This window comes from Tenrec ecaudatus, chromosome 11 (assembly GCF_050624435.1).
Source record: "Tenrec ecaudatus isolate mTenEca1 chromosome 11, mTenEca1.hap1, whole genome shotgun sequence".
In the NCBI taxonomy this organism is placed as follows: domain Eukaryota; kingdom Metazoa; phylum Chordata; class Mammalia; order Afrosoricida; family Tenrecidae; genus Tenrec; species Tenrec ecaudatus.
In genome coordinates, this window is record NC_134540.1 from 7,825,468 (window position 1) to 7,842,796 (window position 17,329).

At 48.0% G+C, this 17,329-nt stretch overlaps 1 protein-coding gene across 1 annotated transcript in view; it reads left to right on the top strand.

The window, feature by feature from the left end:
• The first annotated feature begins 1,814 nt into the window (after nt 1-1,814).
• Nucleotides 1,815-17,329, top strand: part of MTMR6 (myotubularin related protein 6) — a 35,888-nt gene continuing 20,373 nt past the window's right edge. The window contains exons 1-2 of the mRNA XM_075562819.1: nt 1,815-1,955; nt 16,665-16,781. Coding sequence (XP_075418934.1) covers nt 1,932-1,955; nt 16,665-16,781 — 141 coding nt within the window. The 5' untranslated portion in view covers nt 1,815-1,931. The remainder of the gene's footprint in view (nt 1,956-16,664; nt 16,782-17,329) is intronic.

The window sequence follows — 17,329 nt, forward strand, 5'->3', positions numbered from 1 at the left end:
CAGGCCAGATTCAGAAAAGGATGTGGAACAAGCGATATCATTGCTGATATTAGATGGATCTTGGGTGAAAGCAAAGCATACTGTGACTAAGCAAAGATATTGGAGTGTGTGGGTCATAACAAACTATAGAGAGCTTTGAGAAGAACAGACATTCCAGAACACTTCCCTGTGCTCATGCAGAACCTGTACATGGATCAAGAGGCAGTTGTACAAACACACCCTTGTGGGTTGGGATACTGCATGGTTTAAAATTAGGAAAGATGTGTGTCAAGGTTGTATCCTCTCACCATCCTTATCCAATTTTCATGCTGAGCAAATAATCAGAGAAGCTGGATTTATGAAGAAGAAGTTAGCATCATAATTGTTGGAAAGCTTATTAACAACCTGTGATACGCAGATGACACAATCTTGCTTGCTGTCAGTAAGAAGGAGTTGGGGCACTTGCTGATGAAGATCAAGAAGCAAAGCCTTCAATATGGATTATGACTCAATGTAAAGAAAACTCAAATCCTTACAACTAAACTAATAGGTAATATCATGATAATGTGAGATTGATGGTGTCAAGAATTTTGTCTTACTTGGATCCACAATAAATGCACATGGAAACAGTCAAAAATCAAACGAAGCTTTGCCTTGGGTAAATCTGCCTGTCAATGAGGTCATAGCCAATCATGCCCCTGTCAGTATGACCTTCTCCTAAGGATGCTGGGAACTCCTGTCTTCCTCCCTAGAGGTGGGACACACACTCTCTCTGCCTTCCCTTTCCTACTGTTGAAACACTTGGAGAGCTGGAATTGACACAAAACACATGTAGACCTGTGCGAACACTGAGATGCTTCCACTGCCACTGGATCCACAAGACCTCTACCCACTGGCCTATGATCTTCCTGCATTCAGCATCATTGCATGTGCTGTGTGAGTCTAAAGAGGAATTTAAGGACTAGTATCAGACATAGGGGCTAATATTGGACTTACGGACTTGAGCGTGAGCACGATTGTGTGTGGTATGAGTGTGTGTGGGAGCGTGAGTGATGTATGAGTGTGATGAGTGTACGTGGTGCGCATGCGTGTGAGCCAGTGTGAGTGAGCTAGTGGGGATGGCGGGGCTCAGGGGTAGAGCTGGGTGGCAGGGTCTGGTGGTCCTGGGATTAGAGAATTAGATTCTTTCACATTTTCCTACACTGCATGCATTTGAGGGAACCCGGCTGTTGACCCAATCTTTGGTGGTTGGAACCCATGCAGCTTGGGTCCAGGGGAAGGAAAGTCCTGGTGGTCAGCTCCTGTGAAGGTCGACGGTGTCCGAAACCCATAGGGTCACTGTGAGTCGGTATCCACTCCGCCGACACACGAAACAGCGATGACTTTGCGTATTGCCTTAGGACAAGTTCTTGTAAGCATGACTGTCTCTCAAACTAAAAAGCGCTGTCAATGGGAACAGAGACGGACCCTGGCATTCATTCTGAGCATTCCCGCTACCCCCAGTCAATTGCTCTTTATGGAAACTGGATCCATAAGTCTTTTCCAGAATCGTTCCATATTCTCCCCCGTCACGCCCCGGTTTCGCGCCAGTCCCCTCCCCTCTCAGCCTCGTGTCTTCCTCCCCCTGCAGCCCCACGGGCCGTTTGGTCCGAGGTATCAGTCCTCCAGGGCCTGGGGGCGCTGTGGGATCCTCGGCGGCACTGGACCAACTAGAGCGTCGCTCTCCTCTGCGCACGCCCCGCCCCGCCCCGCCCCGCCCTTCGGACGGAGCCTCGGCTTGCGGAAGCGTTTCCAGGCGACGGCGCGCTCCGGATGCGCATGCGCAGTGGGCGCGGGGCGGGCTGACGGGTGGAGGCGCTGGCCGGCCGAGGGACGCTGCAGTCCGTCGCCGCTGCTCTGCTCTGCTCCCTGGGGCGCCCGTGAGGCGGGCTGCGGGCCGACGTCCCGTCGGGATGGAGCACATCCGCACCACCAAGGTCGTGCGGCGCGGGGGAGCTGGCGGAGGCGGGACGGATGCAGGGCTCGGTCGCCGGGCGGGGCGGTGCCGGGTGGGGACCGGGCCGGCAGGGAGCGGGAGGGAGGCCGGCGAGCCTGGGTGTGCCCGGCGCGGGTGGCGGGGGGGAGCCCCGGAGGGAGTCGGGCCTGGCTGCTGCGGCCCGCGCCGGGGTGCGGGAGGGCCTGGGCTCGCGGGTTCGGGGCGGAGGCCAGCAAACCTGCGCTGCTCGGCCCCGGCCTCCTCAGACGCCCCGGAGCATCCCGGACTCGGTGCTTCGTGGTCCCGGGTCGCGGAATCATGGTGCCGGTTTAGCAGGCACCCGCATCAGCTCTGCAACTGGGGTCACGCTCCTAACTCGCTTGGGTCACTTAGGCTTGTTTCTTCCATCGCTGCCCGACTCATTAAAGGCAGCGCGTAAAACGCACGGCTGTTAAGCGAAAGGTGGGCGGCTGCAACCCACCTGCGTTTCCGTGGGGGTAAAGACGTGGCAGTCTGCTCCAGAGCCCTGGTGGCGCTGCCTGGTAAGCGTGGGACTGCTCACCGCAAGGTTCAAACCCACTAGCTGCTCGGAGGGAGAAAGAGGAGGCTGCCTGCGCCTGTAAAGATTTTACACCTCGGAAGCCCTATATAAGGTCGCTGTGAGTTGGCGGCGACTCGATGACATTGCATTACTTCTCTGATTTTTTTTTTTCTCTTTCCTTCCCGTCTAATCAAGCCTTGCCTAAAGTTGGGAGAAAATTGAGGCTTTTTACTCCCGTAAAGAGTTAGCAAAACCCACAGGGGGAAAGTTCTACCCTGTCCCATGAAGTCGCTAAGAGTTGGAGCTCACTCACAGGCAGCGAGTTTGGTTTTGAGTGATTAAATTGTGGTCTCTTTTCCTTCAGGCCACTGGTCTACTTATTGCAAGATTGACAGTTCATACCTATTTGCCGCCCCGAGGGAACAAGATGAGGCTGTCAATCTTGGAAAGCCTACAGAGGGTTGCTACGAGTTGGAATTGATCTCAGGCAGTCTGTTGGTTGATTGGGTTGTCAGCTTCTGTAAAGATTTACAGCGTTGGAAACCCAGTGCAGCCGTCTGGGTACTCTGCCCTTACAGGGTCGATATGAGTTGGAATCCTTATTGGCAATGTGTTTTGATTTGTCTCTTGTTATTATCTGAATGTCAATAAACCAAGCATTGCACTGGAGTCAGTTCTGACCCATGTTGACCCAGTAATGCAGAGTCGAACTGCGTCGTAGGATTTCCATGACAGTAACTCTCGACAGGAACAGCCAACCTCATTTTTCAGCCGAGGGACTGCTGGTGGGATTTGAGCCACCAACCCTGCAGTCTGCATTCCAGTGCTTAACCGTTGTGCCACCAGGGTGCCTTTGAGCCAGCGGTTCTTAACCTGTGGGTTGCGACTCCGTTGGGATTCGAACGACCCTTTCACAGGGGTCGCCTGATTCATAACAGTATCAAAATTTCCGTTATGAAGTAGCATCGAAAATAATGTTGTGGTTGAGGGGTCACCACCTCATGAAGAACTGTATTAAAGGGTCAGGGCATTAGGAAGGTCGAGAACCACTGCTTGAAGTTTAAGTAGCTTAACGAGTTTTAGAGAAAGCAAAACTAACACTTTTTTTGTCTTAAAAGGTACTTTTAGCACTGATGTTCAGTGGGGTTTACTAAATCCCATGCGTAATTTTCATGGGAAAACATTTGAGCATAAAAAGACTACCACATTGCTTTACTAACAGCATTTAAGTTAAACTTCAGCTTGGCCCAAGCCAAACCAAGTGTCTCATAGCGACCCTATAGGGCAGAGTAAAACTGCCCACGTGGGTGTCCTAGGGGGCACCAAAAGCCTCATCTTTCTCTAGCAGAGCGGTTGGTGGTTTCGAACTGCTGACCTTATGGTTAGCAACTCATAACTCACGTCGCCAACAGTGCTCCTTCTTTTGCTTTTAAAGCAGCTGGTGTGTTCTAACTGACGACCTTTCCGTTAGCAGTCTGTGCCATGGGTTGGCCCTTAAATACCAACTTTGGAAAAGGGGAAAGAACATACATTGGGACCAGAAGAATGGAATCACATGATTTTACAATTACTCTGAGCCTAAGGAAATCAGGAAGAGGGTCCACCTGTCAAGGTTGCTTCCCCCACATACCTCCCTGATTTACAGAATCCCTCAGTTATGGCTCAGTTTCCAGTTATTTTTCTCAAACAAAAGCTACTTTTGTGTGTTTGCAGAGAGCTTGAGATCTATACCTGTAAAATTTCACAAATCTTTCACAGCCCACCGTTGATGATCATTACATCATTACTAGGTATTTAATCACTGTACCTGGAGCCTTGGTGGTGTGGAGTAGTGGTTGGGCTGCTAACTATATGGTCACTAGTTAGAAACCACCAGCCACTCCCAGGGAGGAAAATGAGGCTTTCTACTCCTGTAAAGTAGCAGGCCTTGGAAACACACAGGGTCAGTTCTACCCTGTTGCATAGGGTTACTGTGAATTGGCATTGATGTGATGGTAGTGTGTTTGGTTTTTTGGTTTTATCACTTACTTGGAGCCTTGATGGCAAACTATGCATAGGGCTGCTGATGGAGAGGTCAGCAGTTCTAAACCACCAGTCAATCTTCAGGCGAAAGATAGGGCTTTCTACTCCCATAAAGAGTTACTGTCTCGGAAACCCACAGGGGCAGTTCTACCTTCCCTATAGGACTGCTGTCGTCAGCATCGACTTGATGGCAGAGTTTGGTTTTATGCCACTATCCCTAGGTTGCTATGCATGGGAATTGACTTGCTGGGAGTGGTTTTGCTGCTTTGTGTTTGGTTATGATGGCCTAGGCCTGGTACTTGACACTGTGATACAACACTGAACAAGATTGATCTCATCAGATGTCTGATCATTGCTGTACAGATGGCAACATTTGCCTTAAATTCTTAAGAAACGTTTAGGAAAATAACGTGTTCTTTTACTTTTTAAAGGTCATTTTACTGGGGGCTCTTACAAGCTCTTATAGCAGTCCATACATCATTTGTGTCAAGCATATCTGTACATAGGTTGCCATCATTAGTTTCTAAACATTTACTTTGGATTTGACCTCCTGTTATCAGTTCCTCTTTTTTCCCTCCATCCTCTCCTCCCACAGAACTTACTATTTAAAGGTCAATTTGGACATAGCCAACTTTAATTTCTGCGTTGGCTGTAGCCTTCACCTGGATGTTGTTGCACAATTGAATGCACAAACATTGTCAATATTGCAAGCGCAGGTGTGAGTGGCTTTGGCTTATTAGCTGTTTTGAACTAATGTAGCCAGTATGATCAGGAGTTAACACAGGTGTATTTATAATGTACTACTGATGACTTATTGAGCAACTAGGAGAAAGACAGGGCTTTCTACTCCCCCAAAAGCTATAGTCTCAGAATCTATGCTGCCCTATAGGGTTGCTGTGAGTCAGTACTGTCTGAATGGCAGGGACTTGTTGAGCAAGTGTGTGTCAGAATAGTCAGTGATCTGTCCATTTCACGGTATTTACAATCTTATAAATGTGTCCATTTGTATAGGATTAGTCTTCCAAAAAACCCTGCCCATTTGGTATTCTCAAAAAACAAAACAAAACCAAAAACCCAACTCATTGCCTTCGAGTGGTAATAAATCATAATAGGTATAAGAGCCTTTACTTCTCCAAACCTCCTCTTGACATATGTCAATTATGCTTAAGTCAACATATTGGGTTTTGTAATGGTTCGGGCCATTGTTTAATTAGGCTCTTATTAAACTCAGTGTATTAGTTGAGTGTTAATTAAATGGCTTTGTAGTTCTAGGGTTTGGAAAGTTATGTTATCTTGCTCTGGGCCATCAAGTGGTAGAGGAGGAACCTCAGGATAAATGAAAGCATTTCCAAGACACCCTTCTAAATTGCGTGGCTATTGCCCATTACATGAGTTCTGGTTCTGCCTTAATGAGATAGCCCAACAGAAACAGTGGGAAATATGCAGAGACAGTTCCTTGCAACTTGCTCTTGAATGTAGAGAAGCTAAAGCAAATGGAAGACGTGTCGGAGGCAAAGAACTGGACAAGACATTTTAGAGGGCGGCTGGAGAAGGCCAAGTATTGTGCTGAAATGTGCCAAGATGTGGAGTTAGAAAACCACAGAAGAAGGACATGCTCAGCATTTCTCAAGCTGAAGGAACGGAAGAAAATATTCAAGCCGCAAGTTGCAATATGGAAGGATTTTATGGGCACAAGTTAAGACAGTAAGCATCTAAAGTAGCTGGAAGGCATATACAGAGTCCCTGAGCTAAGAAGAATCCACTGACATTGATGCTGGACTCAGAAGAGGGCCTGGAGCAAGCTGGGTCTGATGGCTCTTGGCTGGGAGCACAGGATACTGGTAAGAATGATGTTTACCTGTGATTCATTGACACTATGAAGCATTTGACTGTGTGGATCATGACATATTAGTGATGTCATTGAGCAGAATGGGAATTCCCAAACATTGCATTGTGCTCAGGCTAAGCCTATACACAGACCAAGAGGGAATCCCAGTTAGACAGCACCAGGGTATCAGGAGAGGTGTGAGTCAGGGCAGTACAAGGGGAAGTAAAAAATATTGTTACAAAGTCAGAGAACTCTATTTCAATAGATTTCAATGACTCTAAACCATTCACATCAATAGGTGATGCTGTTGCTTCTCACCCGGCTCTACGCACTTCTGCAGGTGATGTTCCCAGCTTTTGTGGGGTCCTGGTTTACAACTGCTGGCACCAGCACCATGACAGGCCGTATAAAACCAAAGTCTGGGTCAGGCTTAAGTTTTAATTTCAGATTTATGGACACTGAGGTAATTTTGTCAGAGAAGGCATCACCTGTCCCAGACTGACCAATAGGGAGCAGCGACCGCCATCCCCAATTGACCAGTCAAGAGAATACGCGCGGAACTACTCGCTAACCACCACTGGACAACGCTGATGCCAGAAGTTTTCTCCAATACGTTTAAAGAACAGCAACACTGGACTGCCCCCGTCCCTGGCTCCATAAAAGCCCAGGAAACAAAGAACTCGGGGCTGATTCCCCTTTGGACGCTGGGTCCCACTGCGCAGGGCAGTGGAGGGATAAAGCCCTAGCTCGAGCTAGCAAATAAACTCCTTTTGCCGTGTTTGCATCTCAACCGGTCGTAATTCTTCCGTGCGCCCAAGGTGAGCTCATGTTCCCTTCCCCAATCCAACACTTTCACATCCTTCTCTGGGAGAATTCGGCACTCTGCAATTGGTACCATGTGAAAACAGAAGTTCTGCGTCTTCGAAGAACTCGGATTGTGTTCCTTTGGGAAGGGGAGCAGAGAAGTCTGAGGGGTAGGTCAGAGTTGTGTGGGGATTGAGTAAGGACTGCGAATAAAACTCGTGCTACCCTCGAAGAAGGTGTGTTTTTCTCATTGGTGCAGTTTTCCATTTTCTTAAAACATCTTAATATGTCCTATGATTGTCCTATATCCTTTGAGAAAATCTATCAGGGTTCATAAAAAAATTTTTTCACTGCCAGCTAGTCTGTGCCAATGTATCACAACCCTCTAGGACTGCGTGGAGCTGCTCCTGGGGGGTTCTGAGACGGTCGCTCTTTACCCGAGTAGAAAGCCCAGGCCTTCTGAGCTGCTGTCTTACCGAACTGGCCTGCCAGATCCCCTCGAAAGTCATTGTTTGGATTGCACTGTACTGTGAAGGCACCCCAACGACACTGCGGTAAGTGCCTGCTGTCTGCAGCCACGCGCTGATCACAGAGACATGTTTACACATGGTCTATTTGGGATAAAACCCAGGCATGTGTGCACTGGAACCCTAATAGCAGTACTTTCTTTCCCTCTTATCCAGTCACCATGCTGAGTATATAGGCTGAGAAGCTGGACTACCTTTTTTTATCCTTTTTGGGGGCATTTAACATACACACGTGTGTAACATACAATGCACATGCATGTTTAGGAAACTAACACTCAAAGGGCTTGTGCAGCTTGCAAAAAAACCTTTATAACGTGCACATTGGCTGCGTACAAATATGGTCTGTGAGGAAAAATGTAGCATCAAATTAGAGAAAAATGGTTAACAACCTATGACTGCAGTGGGCACTGCTTGCTTGCTGAAAATGAAGAGCACTTGAAGTACTTCATGATGAAAATCAGACTCCAGCCTTCAGGATGGATTACAGTTCCGCCAAAAGAAAACAGTTGTTCACAACTGGACCCCAGGAGACAATGTGGCAGTTAAACAATCTGTCAACTTGAGGAAGGGGTGGAGTCTAGCCTGTCAATCAGGTTGCAACTTGATGACCTCATTTGGAGGCACGCTGGAGATAAATACCTCACTGGAGGCCAGATACACTCCTAGCTTCACATTCCTGTTGACAAGCCATATGGAGCTATGCTGTTGGATCCAGAGCCCTGGAGCTGGAGGAGCCACGTGGAGACCCACACCAGCACTGAGATGCTTCCACTGCCACTGGATCCACAAGATTTTCCACCCACTGGCCTGTGATTTTCCTGATTTTACGTCATTGCATGTGTTGCATGAGTCTCAAGAGGAGTTTATAGACGTATAGGACAGCTGGGCTAATATCATCGGACTTATGGACTTGATCTGGACTGGGCTGGACGTTTTCTCAATGTACAATTACTCTTGGATATGAAACTCTTACACACATATGAATGTCTGTATTTGTTTTTCTAGTCAACCCAGACTAACATAGACAGCATCATCATAATAAGTGGAATTGTATTGAAGCTGCCATGATTTCATTTTACTTGGATCTCACAGTCATCACCCATAGAAACAGACATCAAGAAACCAAATGACATTGCATTGGCCAAATCTGCGAAACCAACAAATGATGCATCTTCTCAAAAAAAATTTATTCCCCCCCCCCCAAAAAAAAACAAATGCACTGCTATTGCATAGATTCTGACTTATCGCTACCCTTTAAGACAGCCCTGTTGGTTTTCCAAGGCTATGAATCATTACAGGTGCAGAAAGCCTCCTCTTTCCCCTGTGGAATGAGTGACCCAGGACACTTAAGATTATATATATGTGTGTGTGTGTGTTATATATATCTATATATATGTTTATACAGCGAGATGGAATATAACAGCTAATTAGTCCACACAGCAGTACAAAGGGTTCAGTTCAACTCACTTCCGTGGGACAGTTAATATACTCTGGACGTCCTTCAACTCAGTGGGCTGCTGGGTCCAAGGTCACGGAAGCAGCAGAGTCCTCCCTGGGGCAAGGCAAGCAGAGTCTGGCCACAGGAACCAAGCGGCAGGGTGGGTCACTGACAGTAAGCTTGGGAGCTTAGTGAGGCAGGCCTGGATGGGATATCAATCGCAAGCAATGCAAGGTAACCGGATCCACCAGCCTCCAGCTCAAGCAATGTGCGCACCAGCAGCGTGGTGAAGCAGGTCTCGAAGGAGCCTCAAGCTCTAGCGACACGATCCACTGATTGGCCTGGCCCACAGGTGGAGGCGGAGAACTAGCTGCAGCAGCAGCACACACACTCCAGCATGCTCAGGTCACCAGAGAGCAAGAAAGGAGGTGGGAGGGGGAGAGGCGGGCCTTGCAGAGCCATTTATCTCTCTGTCCTCCAATCAAACTGTGACCTGATTAATCCCACATGTACCTATTGGCCAGGTTGGCACAATAAACCTGCCTATCACTCTCAGAATATTTTGACTATGTCATGGACCACCAGAACAGATGAATCTACCTTGGACGAAGTATAGCCTGAAATGCTCTTTGGAAGTGCGGATGACAAAGCTTCCCCTCCCTAACTTTGGGCATGTTATCCGGAGGGAACAGTCCCTGGAGGCCACGATGCTTCTTAGAGTCTCAGTGGAACGAGGAAGACCCTAAACTCCACTCTCCCAAGCCAAGCCCTCTTTTTGCCTGGCAGCTGATTGGCACAGTGGCTTCATCAGTGGGCTCAAACATAACAGTTGGGAAGATGGGCTGGGTAGTGTTTTGTGTGATTGTGTGTAGCATAGCACTGCTATGAGTCAGACTCCACATGAGGACAATGGACAAGTCCTCTCTATGCTTCCTTTCTCCTTTCCCTGCCGGCCTTTGGATGACATCATATATGGTATCAAGTGATAACTGCTATTTGTGAATGGAAGTTTACAACATGGACTGGAAGAGTGTTTTCCTAAGCCATAGATGAAAGACGACTTCCTAGCATCTGTTAGAGACTAGAATGCCCCACTGTCTGACCCTCAAAAACTCACTGTCATTGAGTCAGTACTGACTCACAGCAGCCTTATCGCACAGGGTTAGAACTGCCCTGTGAGTTCCTGAGTTCCCGAGACTGTAACTATTTACAGGAGTAGGAAACCCTGTCTTCTGCAGAACTTCTGGTGGTTTCGAACTGCTGAGCTTATGGATTGTAAGTCATCTGTATGAAGAAGGAAGGAGACATAAAACTAAGACTGAATGACCCAAGAATATGGAGAAACTGGCATCATCTTAATTGTGAAATGAGAGCCAACAGATTTTCAGTAGCATCTGTGCACTTCCCCATGTCAGGTCCTGTTTTTGCCTGTCATTCATTTTATTTCTGTTTGGTAGATCAGCAGAGCTAAAGTCTCTGCTCCGATGATGCCTGTTTTCCATTGACATGAATGGCAGCATGGTGTATTTCTTCTCAGTGATAGTTTAGTTCCAGGCACGATGTCGGTGCCACTGTGTGGGGAATCGTGGCCCTGAGAGTCCCATGTGGGCCTCACAGTCACCCTGTAGGGTCAAGTAGAACTGCCCTTGTGGGTTTCCCAGGCTGTCTATGTTGGTGGGAGCAGACAGCCTACCCTCATCCTCCTCCCACCCGACGCTTTCAAACTGTGGACCCTGTCGTTATAGCCGCTCAACACAACCCACTGTGCTCCCAGGGCTCCACTGAAGGTAGGTCACCAAACCAAACCAACCGCATGGCCATCAAGGGGATGCTGACTCAGAGCGACCCTTTAGAACAGGGTAGATCTGCCTCCGTGAGTTTCCAAGACCGTAATGCTTTATGGGAGTAGAAAACCTCATCTTTGCCCCAGCTGGTGGTTTTGCTCTGCTGGCTTCTGTCTTCCCGCCTGTAACTTGTGGCTAGCAGCCAAATGCTTAACTACCACACTCACCAGGGCTCCTTTAAAGGTAGGTTGGGGCCTGGATTTTCTTTTTTTCATTTGAGATGAACTTGTATGTCACTAAAGACTTCCAAGTCCATTTTAATTGTATTTTTTTTCTTTTTTCCTTTCTCCAAGTCACTTAAACCACTGTTTAGGTTTGAGGGATAAGGTATCTGAAGGGATTTAAAAATATATGTATTTTTTGGTTTTTAAAGAATGTTATACAGTCCATGTCAAGAAATGAAATCAACAACAGTATCCTGTGAAACTTCCTTTTTCTTAAGGTAGAAGTAAGGATTTTCTGAATGTGCTTTTGTATGTGGGTAATTCCCTATCTTTCCCATTCCAACTTTCCACTCAGATGAAAATTATTGTAGATACTCGAGTATCAGCCGACCTGAATATCAGCTGAGGCACCTAATTTTCCACAAAACTGCATTAAAATGTACATGAGTATATACAGTAACTCTCCGTGTAGACCATTAAGGTTCCTTTTAGTTTGGGCTGTGGTTGGGCGTCGATGCCACTGGAAGGCCATTAAGATAGAATGTGCTGGCGTTTCCTGCCCCTTCCAGTACCGACCACACCCTCTAATGTGCTGCTTTGCTTATTCTGTCTCCTCCCAGGCCCCTGTCCTCCTCTCCCTATTCCCTCTGCCCGTTGTTGACACTGTATTAATGGCCTCTCTCTACAGCCGGTGCAGTTGAGCACTCTCCACGAAGGACTTTCAGTTCTGTTCCGAAAAGGAGAAATTGAAAGAAGCAGTAGGTTCTTAGAAATTGCCTGCAGCCTGTGTCTTGAGAGAAAGCTGGTGTCTTTCCGAAAGAAAAAGGGGTCTGATTTCCACTGGATTTGTAGCAAAAGACTCATGCTGTTTTCTCAAATTCATTTCTTTTCTTGAAAATTGTAAGCACTGAGTTATTTTAGGGTAAATTCAGATGAATTTTATGATAGACGGAGCCCTGGTGGGGTAGTGGTTATGCATTGAGGTGCCAACCACAAGCAAGACCAGCAAAACTACCAGCTGCTCCAAGGGAGAAAGATGAGACGTTCTACTCACAGAGTTACAGTCTCAGAAACCCACAGGTGAAGTTGGCTCTGTCCTACAGGGTTTTTATGACTCAGAATCGGCCGGATGGCAGTGAGTTCAGTTTTGGTTTGATCACATCTACATAGAACCCTGGTGGTAAGCACTGGGCTTACTAGCAAGATCATCCATTCAAACCCACCTGCTGCTCCGAGGAAGAAAGACGAGGCTGCCTGTTCCCATGAAGATGGACAGCCTCGGAAGGAAACCCTGTTAGGGTTGTGATGAGTCCGAGTCCCCTTGACAGCATTGCGTGGGTTTTCGCGTCCATATAAACCTGCCATGTTGAAATGGTGGTTGTGTCGTGGTTTTCTTTTGGATTGGCGCTTCAGTTCTGAGCACTCCTTCTGCAGAAGCTGTGAATAACAGGGAGAGCCCCACATCCATTTGTAGAGTCCCCACCTGGTCTAAGCCTTCGCCATATTCCTTTTGACCCCTCACCAGGGATACGAACAGCCTTGCCCTCAGGCATCTGGCATTAGAAAGTGGATTGCCTCCCTCCTCTTGACCAGCCCTGGGAGGAGTGAGCCTCCCTCATGCCTTGCCTGGGTATGTCCTTGATGGAGACTGACTGCCATGCTGGGGCCTCACTGTCCTGGCTCATGCCCTGGCTGCCTTGGTGGGAAGGAAGGTCCTGTACCAGCTTTTGGAGCTCTTCTGTCAGATAGCTTGTATGTTCTCCAATCGCGGTCTCCTTCCTTCTGCTGCCATCCCACCCATACCTGTGATGTATCGATGTGCCACCAACCATGGCATCAATTTTGTGACAGTTTCCTCTGCCTTCCCATGACCTTTTAAAGTGCACGAGTTTCAGCACACCCTCAGACACCATTTAACTTCACACCAATGGTCTCTTTCATCCAGATGAGGTGTCTTTGTCTTGTCTTAGGTCTGTTTTTTAAGGTAACCTAAAGGTAACCTATCAAATGTTCTCCATAAATTATATTTGAAATTTGGGGTCTCTTGTACTTTATAACACCACAATTTTCTTGATGGCTTTGCAATTTTGCAGTTGCTAAGGGAGCCTTCTTTTCAAAATAGCTACTTCTCTTTTCATACGGACACTTTCCTGACTGCACAGCCTACCTTAGTGAGTACCAACCAGTGCGGCAAGCTTAGCGTCAAAGAAACTTCTCTTCTCACGGCCAGTTTCGTGACCTTGAGCCGGGCTTCCTCCTGCCCATCTGAATCAGGGAGGATCTCCGGCCCATTGAGGACCTTTCAGATCACCCCTAGATTGCGCCTTAGCTTCCTGACTGGTTACAAGGCCATCAGTGTCTTCCCAACCCAGCATTTCCTGTGTTTTGCCGCTGGAGTGCTCTTAAGAACTATTGTCTGAGTGCCTGGACAACATGGGGAATGTCATTCACATCACCTTAAAAAATGGTTAACATGGCAGATATTTTGTTCCGTATATTTTGTCACAATAGCATTAAAAAGAGTTGGTGAGGTGTGAGTACCGGACAGACAGATCCCACACTATCTGCAGTTAAGTTCCCAGAAAGCCCTCCCCTTTGAGGGTTGTATGACTCTCTCACAGGGGTTGTCTGATTCAGTGATGAAGTAACAACGAAAATAATTTTATGGTTGGGGGGGGGCGTTTACCACAACATGAGGAACTGTATTAAAGGGTCACGGCATTAAGAAGATTGAGAACCACTGCTCTTGAGGAAAGCCTTATGGGAGCCCATTGCACAAGCCCGAGGGCCGCACCCACCTCCTGGGTTGTAACTGGCACATGCTGGGAGCAGGACTGCCACCATCCTGTTGGTGGGGCTAATTAAGATGGTGCGCAGCCGGCACCGTTCGGAACTAGGAGCCTGCAGAGCTTGAGTTACAGCCATCACCAGTGCTCAGGGCAGGAGCAGAGCAGCCATGGCAGGCCCTTCCCTGTTCGGGGACCAAAGGCTGCGGGGCTGCTGGGTGGGGGCATGAAGCCTAGAGGTGCTGAGGGTATTGGGGTACACCCTGAGCCCCCTGCTCATTGACTCTGGGGGAGCTGACATTTTTAAGCCAAAAGCTCACTGCCATCAAGTCTAGTGATTCATAGTGACCCTACAGGACAGGGTAGAACTGTTCCTGTGGGTCCTAAGACTGTAAACCATCATGGGGGCAGACAGCCTCATCTTCACCCTTGGATCAGTTGGTGGTTTCAAACTGCTGATCTTGTGGTTAACAGCCCAATGTGTAACCACTACATCACCAGGGAACCTTTGAACATCAAAAGTGGGGAGTTGGAAGCAAAAGGAGTACTGCGCTCCCTTCAAAACCAAAGCCCACGGGACACAGCCATAGATGTGGGGTTGGGTGTCTCGGTGCGGTAGGACATTCTCGGGTGTGTGTGTATAGAGCTCATCAGAGTTGAAGTGCTAACGAAGGGAGTTACAGCTATTTTTGAATGGAGACGCTAGGGAGACTTGGCCATCGGCTTATGCTAAGCTGTGGGGAAGAGAATCTTGAACTGAGGATCCCAGACAGACAGAACCATGTTGTAGTACCTCCTCCTCTACAGAGGGAGTGGTTTGCCCTGATTGAGTGCCGGGCCTGGGATGGACGACTGAGAGCTCAGACATGTGTTAAAAGAAGCAGAGCTGTCTGTGTACACTGCGCTGTGCCCGGGGTGTGGTCTTCACTTGCTGGTCATTTCTCCCTAAGTTAGAGGGACTGACTGTCCACCGTTTGCCTGCTGTGTTGAGGGAAGAGCACAAAGCAAAGAGGAGCAGGCCTGCCCGAGAGTCTTAAGGGATGAATTGCTAAGTGACTTCAACCCAGTGACCACTGACCAGTGTGGGCACCTTCTGTTTTTCTCCTATGGGCAGCGTTCACTTTACTGTCAGGCACGAGACTGGCTAATAGGGATTCTGGTGTAAATAACAATTCTTGCTCATAGATACATTACAGTCTTTAATGGGAGAGAGAGAGACGCAGGATCAGACGCTTTCATGATAAGATCGGGGATTGCCTTTAAAAAAAAACTATTTGGGAGGTGAAATGAATAGAAGTCAGCAAGTCCTGGAATTTGAGGGTCAGGATGAGCCCTAGATTCCCTGTGTGGGTGACTTCTGGGAATGAAGTAAAACAGCTCAATCAGAAGTGCAGAATTTGGAGCCGACTTGACAGCAGGAGAGGGGAGAGTCATTCTGTTTTCATTAGGTTGAATATCAATAGGGAATGACCAGTTGGAATGACCAGTTTGGGGACGGCAGCCATGTAAAAGCAGTCTAACAAGGTAGACAGATGTTCACATTGGGAATCAGGGCACACAGCGTTGTAACTGTCCCTGCTTATTCACTGTAAGACTTGGTGACATTTACCTAACCTCCTCAGGTCTGTTTTTCCATCAAAACCCACTGCCATCAAGTGGATTCTGACTCAAGCAACCCTTTAGGACAGGGCAGAACTGTCCCTGTGGGTTTCTGAGACCGTAACTGTTTATGGGACTAGAAAGCCTCATCTTTTTCCCATGGAGTAGGTGGTGGTTTTTAACTGCTGACCTTGTAGTTAGCACCCAGTGCATGAACATTGTGTCACCAGGGAGGGTTGACTCTGCTTTGGAATGGATTGGAAGGCACTGGGTGGATAGAAGGGTAGGGATGTAGTCTCAGTGTAGACTGTGGCAGTTCAGTTATCTAAATTCTCTCCTTTCCAGGAGATCCAGGTTCAATTCCTGGCCCATGCCAGATCTGTGGAGACTTGCTTGTAGCTATCATGTGGAACAGGTTTCAATGGAGTTCCCAGGCTTAGACGGACTAGGAAGAAAGGGCAGATCTGTTTCTGAAAATGACCCAACAAAGCTCATGGATCACAATGTCCAGTCCACTAGCACTCTTGGGGATCTCTCAGGACCACTGTGTGTGGGCTCGCCATGAGCAGGGCCTCTCAGCCTCCTGCGGTGGACAGTCAGCTGACTGGTGGGAGGGAGTTCTGTGTCCATGGGTGGGCCCTGGTGGTGTGCGGGGTTACTTGTTAGGCTGCCAACAAGAAGTTCCTCATCTTGGTGTGGCCACTGGGGCACAAACGCCAGCCCTTCTATGCCCTGCAAAGCTTGTTGGAGGGCTGGGTGGGGCCGAGCTGGTCCATGGGTGGAGGGTGGAGGGTGGAGGCTTGTCTGACATCTGCCTCCTGGGAATCAGCCTCGGCCTGTTGATGCTGATTGCGAGGTTAGAGGTCAGATGCCTCCTCTCCACCTTTACCCCTGTGCACACAGGTGCTGTTGCGACAAGCATCTTTGAAAACGTCTCTGTGTGTGTTTCAAGCATCTTTGAAAACGTCTCTGTGTGTGTTTCATCTATTTTTCAAAGAGACCTGTGAAATTTACCATAGGATATTCAGTAAGCTTTTACATCTTTGAGCAGGAGAGATCATTGAAGAGGGGGCATGTCAGTCCTGAGGTACCAGGAAACAATAAAAAAAGGCCACTTCCTTTGAAATGAGAAATTAATGTCTTCTTTCCCCTCTCAGGTTGAGCAAGTGAAGGTACTTGACCGGTTCAGCACCAACAATAAGTCCTTAACGGGCACGCTGTATCTGACGGCCACGCACTTGCTGTTTATTGACTCGCATCAGAAAGAAACGTGGGTAAGGAGAGCCTGCCCATACTGTTGGCAGTGCAATCATACAACGGGGCTGCCAGGCACAATGGCACAAGGGGTTGCTTTCGGGGGCAGAAATGTATTTCTGTGTGCTTTGCCGGTGTGGATTCCTACCTGCATGGCAGCCTGGGCTGTCCTTGGTTTCTTGGGGACCTCACATGGCGGCTGGCCTCTGTTCTTTTTGTGGGGGACGGGGCTCAAAAAGGGATTAGATTTAGAGCCTGCCTTACTCATACTTCATCTAATTGGCGTGATAAAGGAAACCTGTTCTCAGGCAGGATTAGCTCCACGGGTATAAGGTTTAACATTCTAACACCTATTTTGGTTAGGGGGATGATGAACCAATTTAAATCCCTCACAGTTGGTAACTAACCACTTGTAAGCAGGTAAATCACTTCTGCCTTCCCTCTGAATAAAACTGTGCGGTGCAGAAGCTATAATTCTTCCACAGAATGCAAGTGTCTACTTATCTCCATGAAAGAATCTAATTAGCTCCCTAAATTATTATAAATTACCTCTTTGTTTCTTTTACTT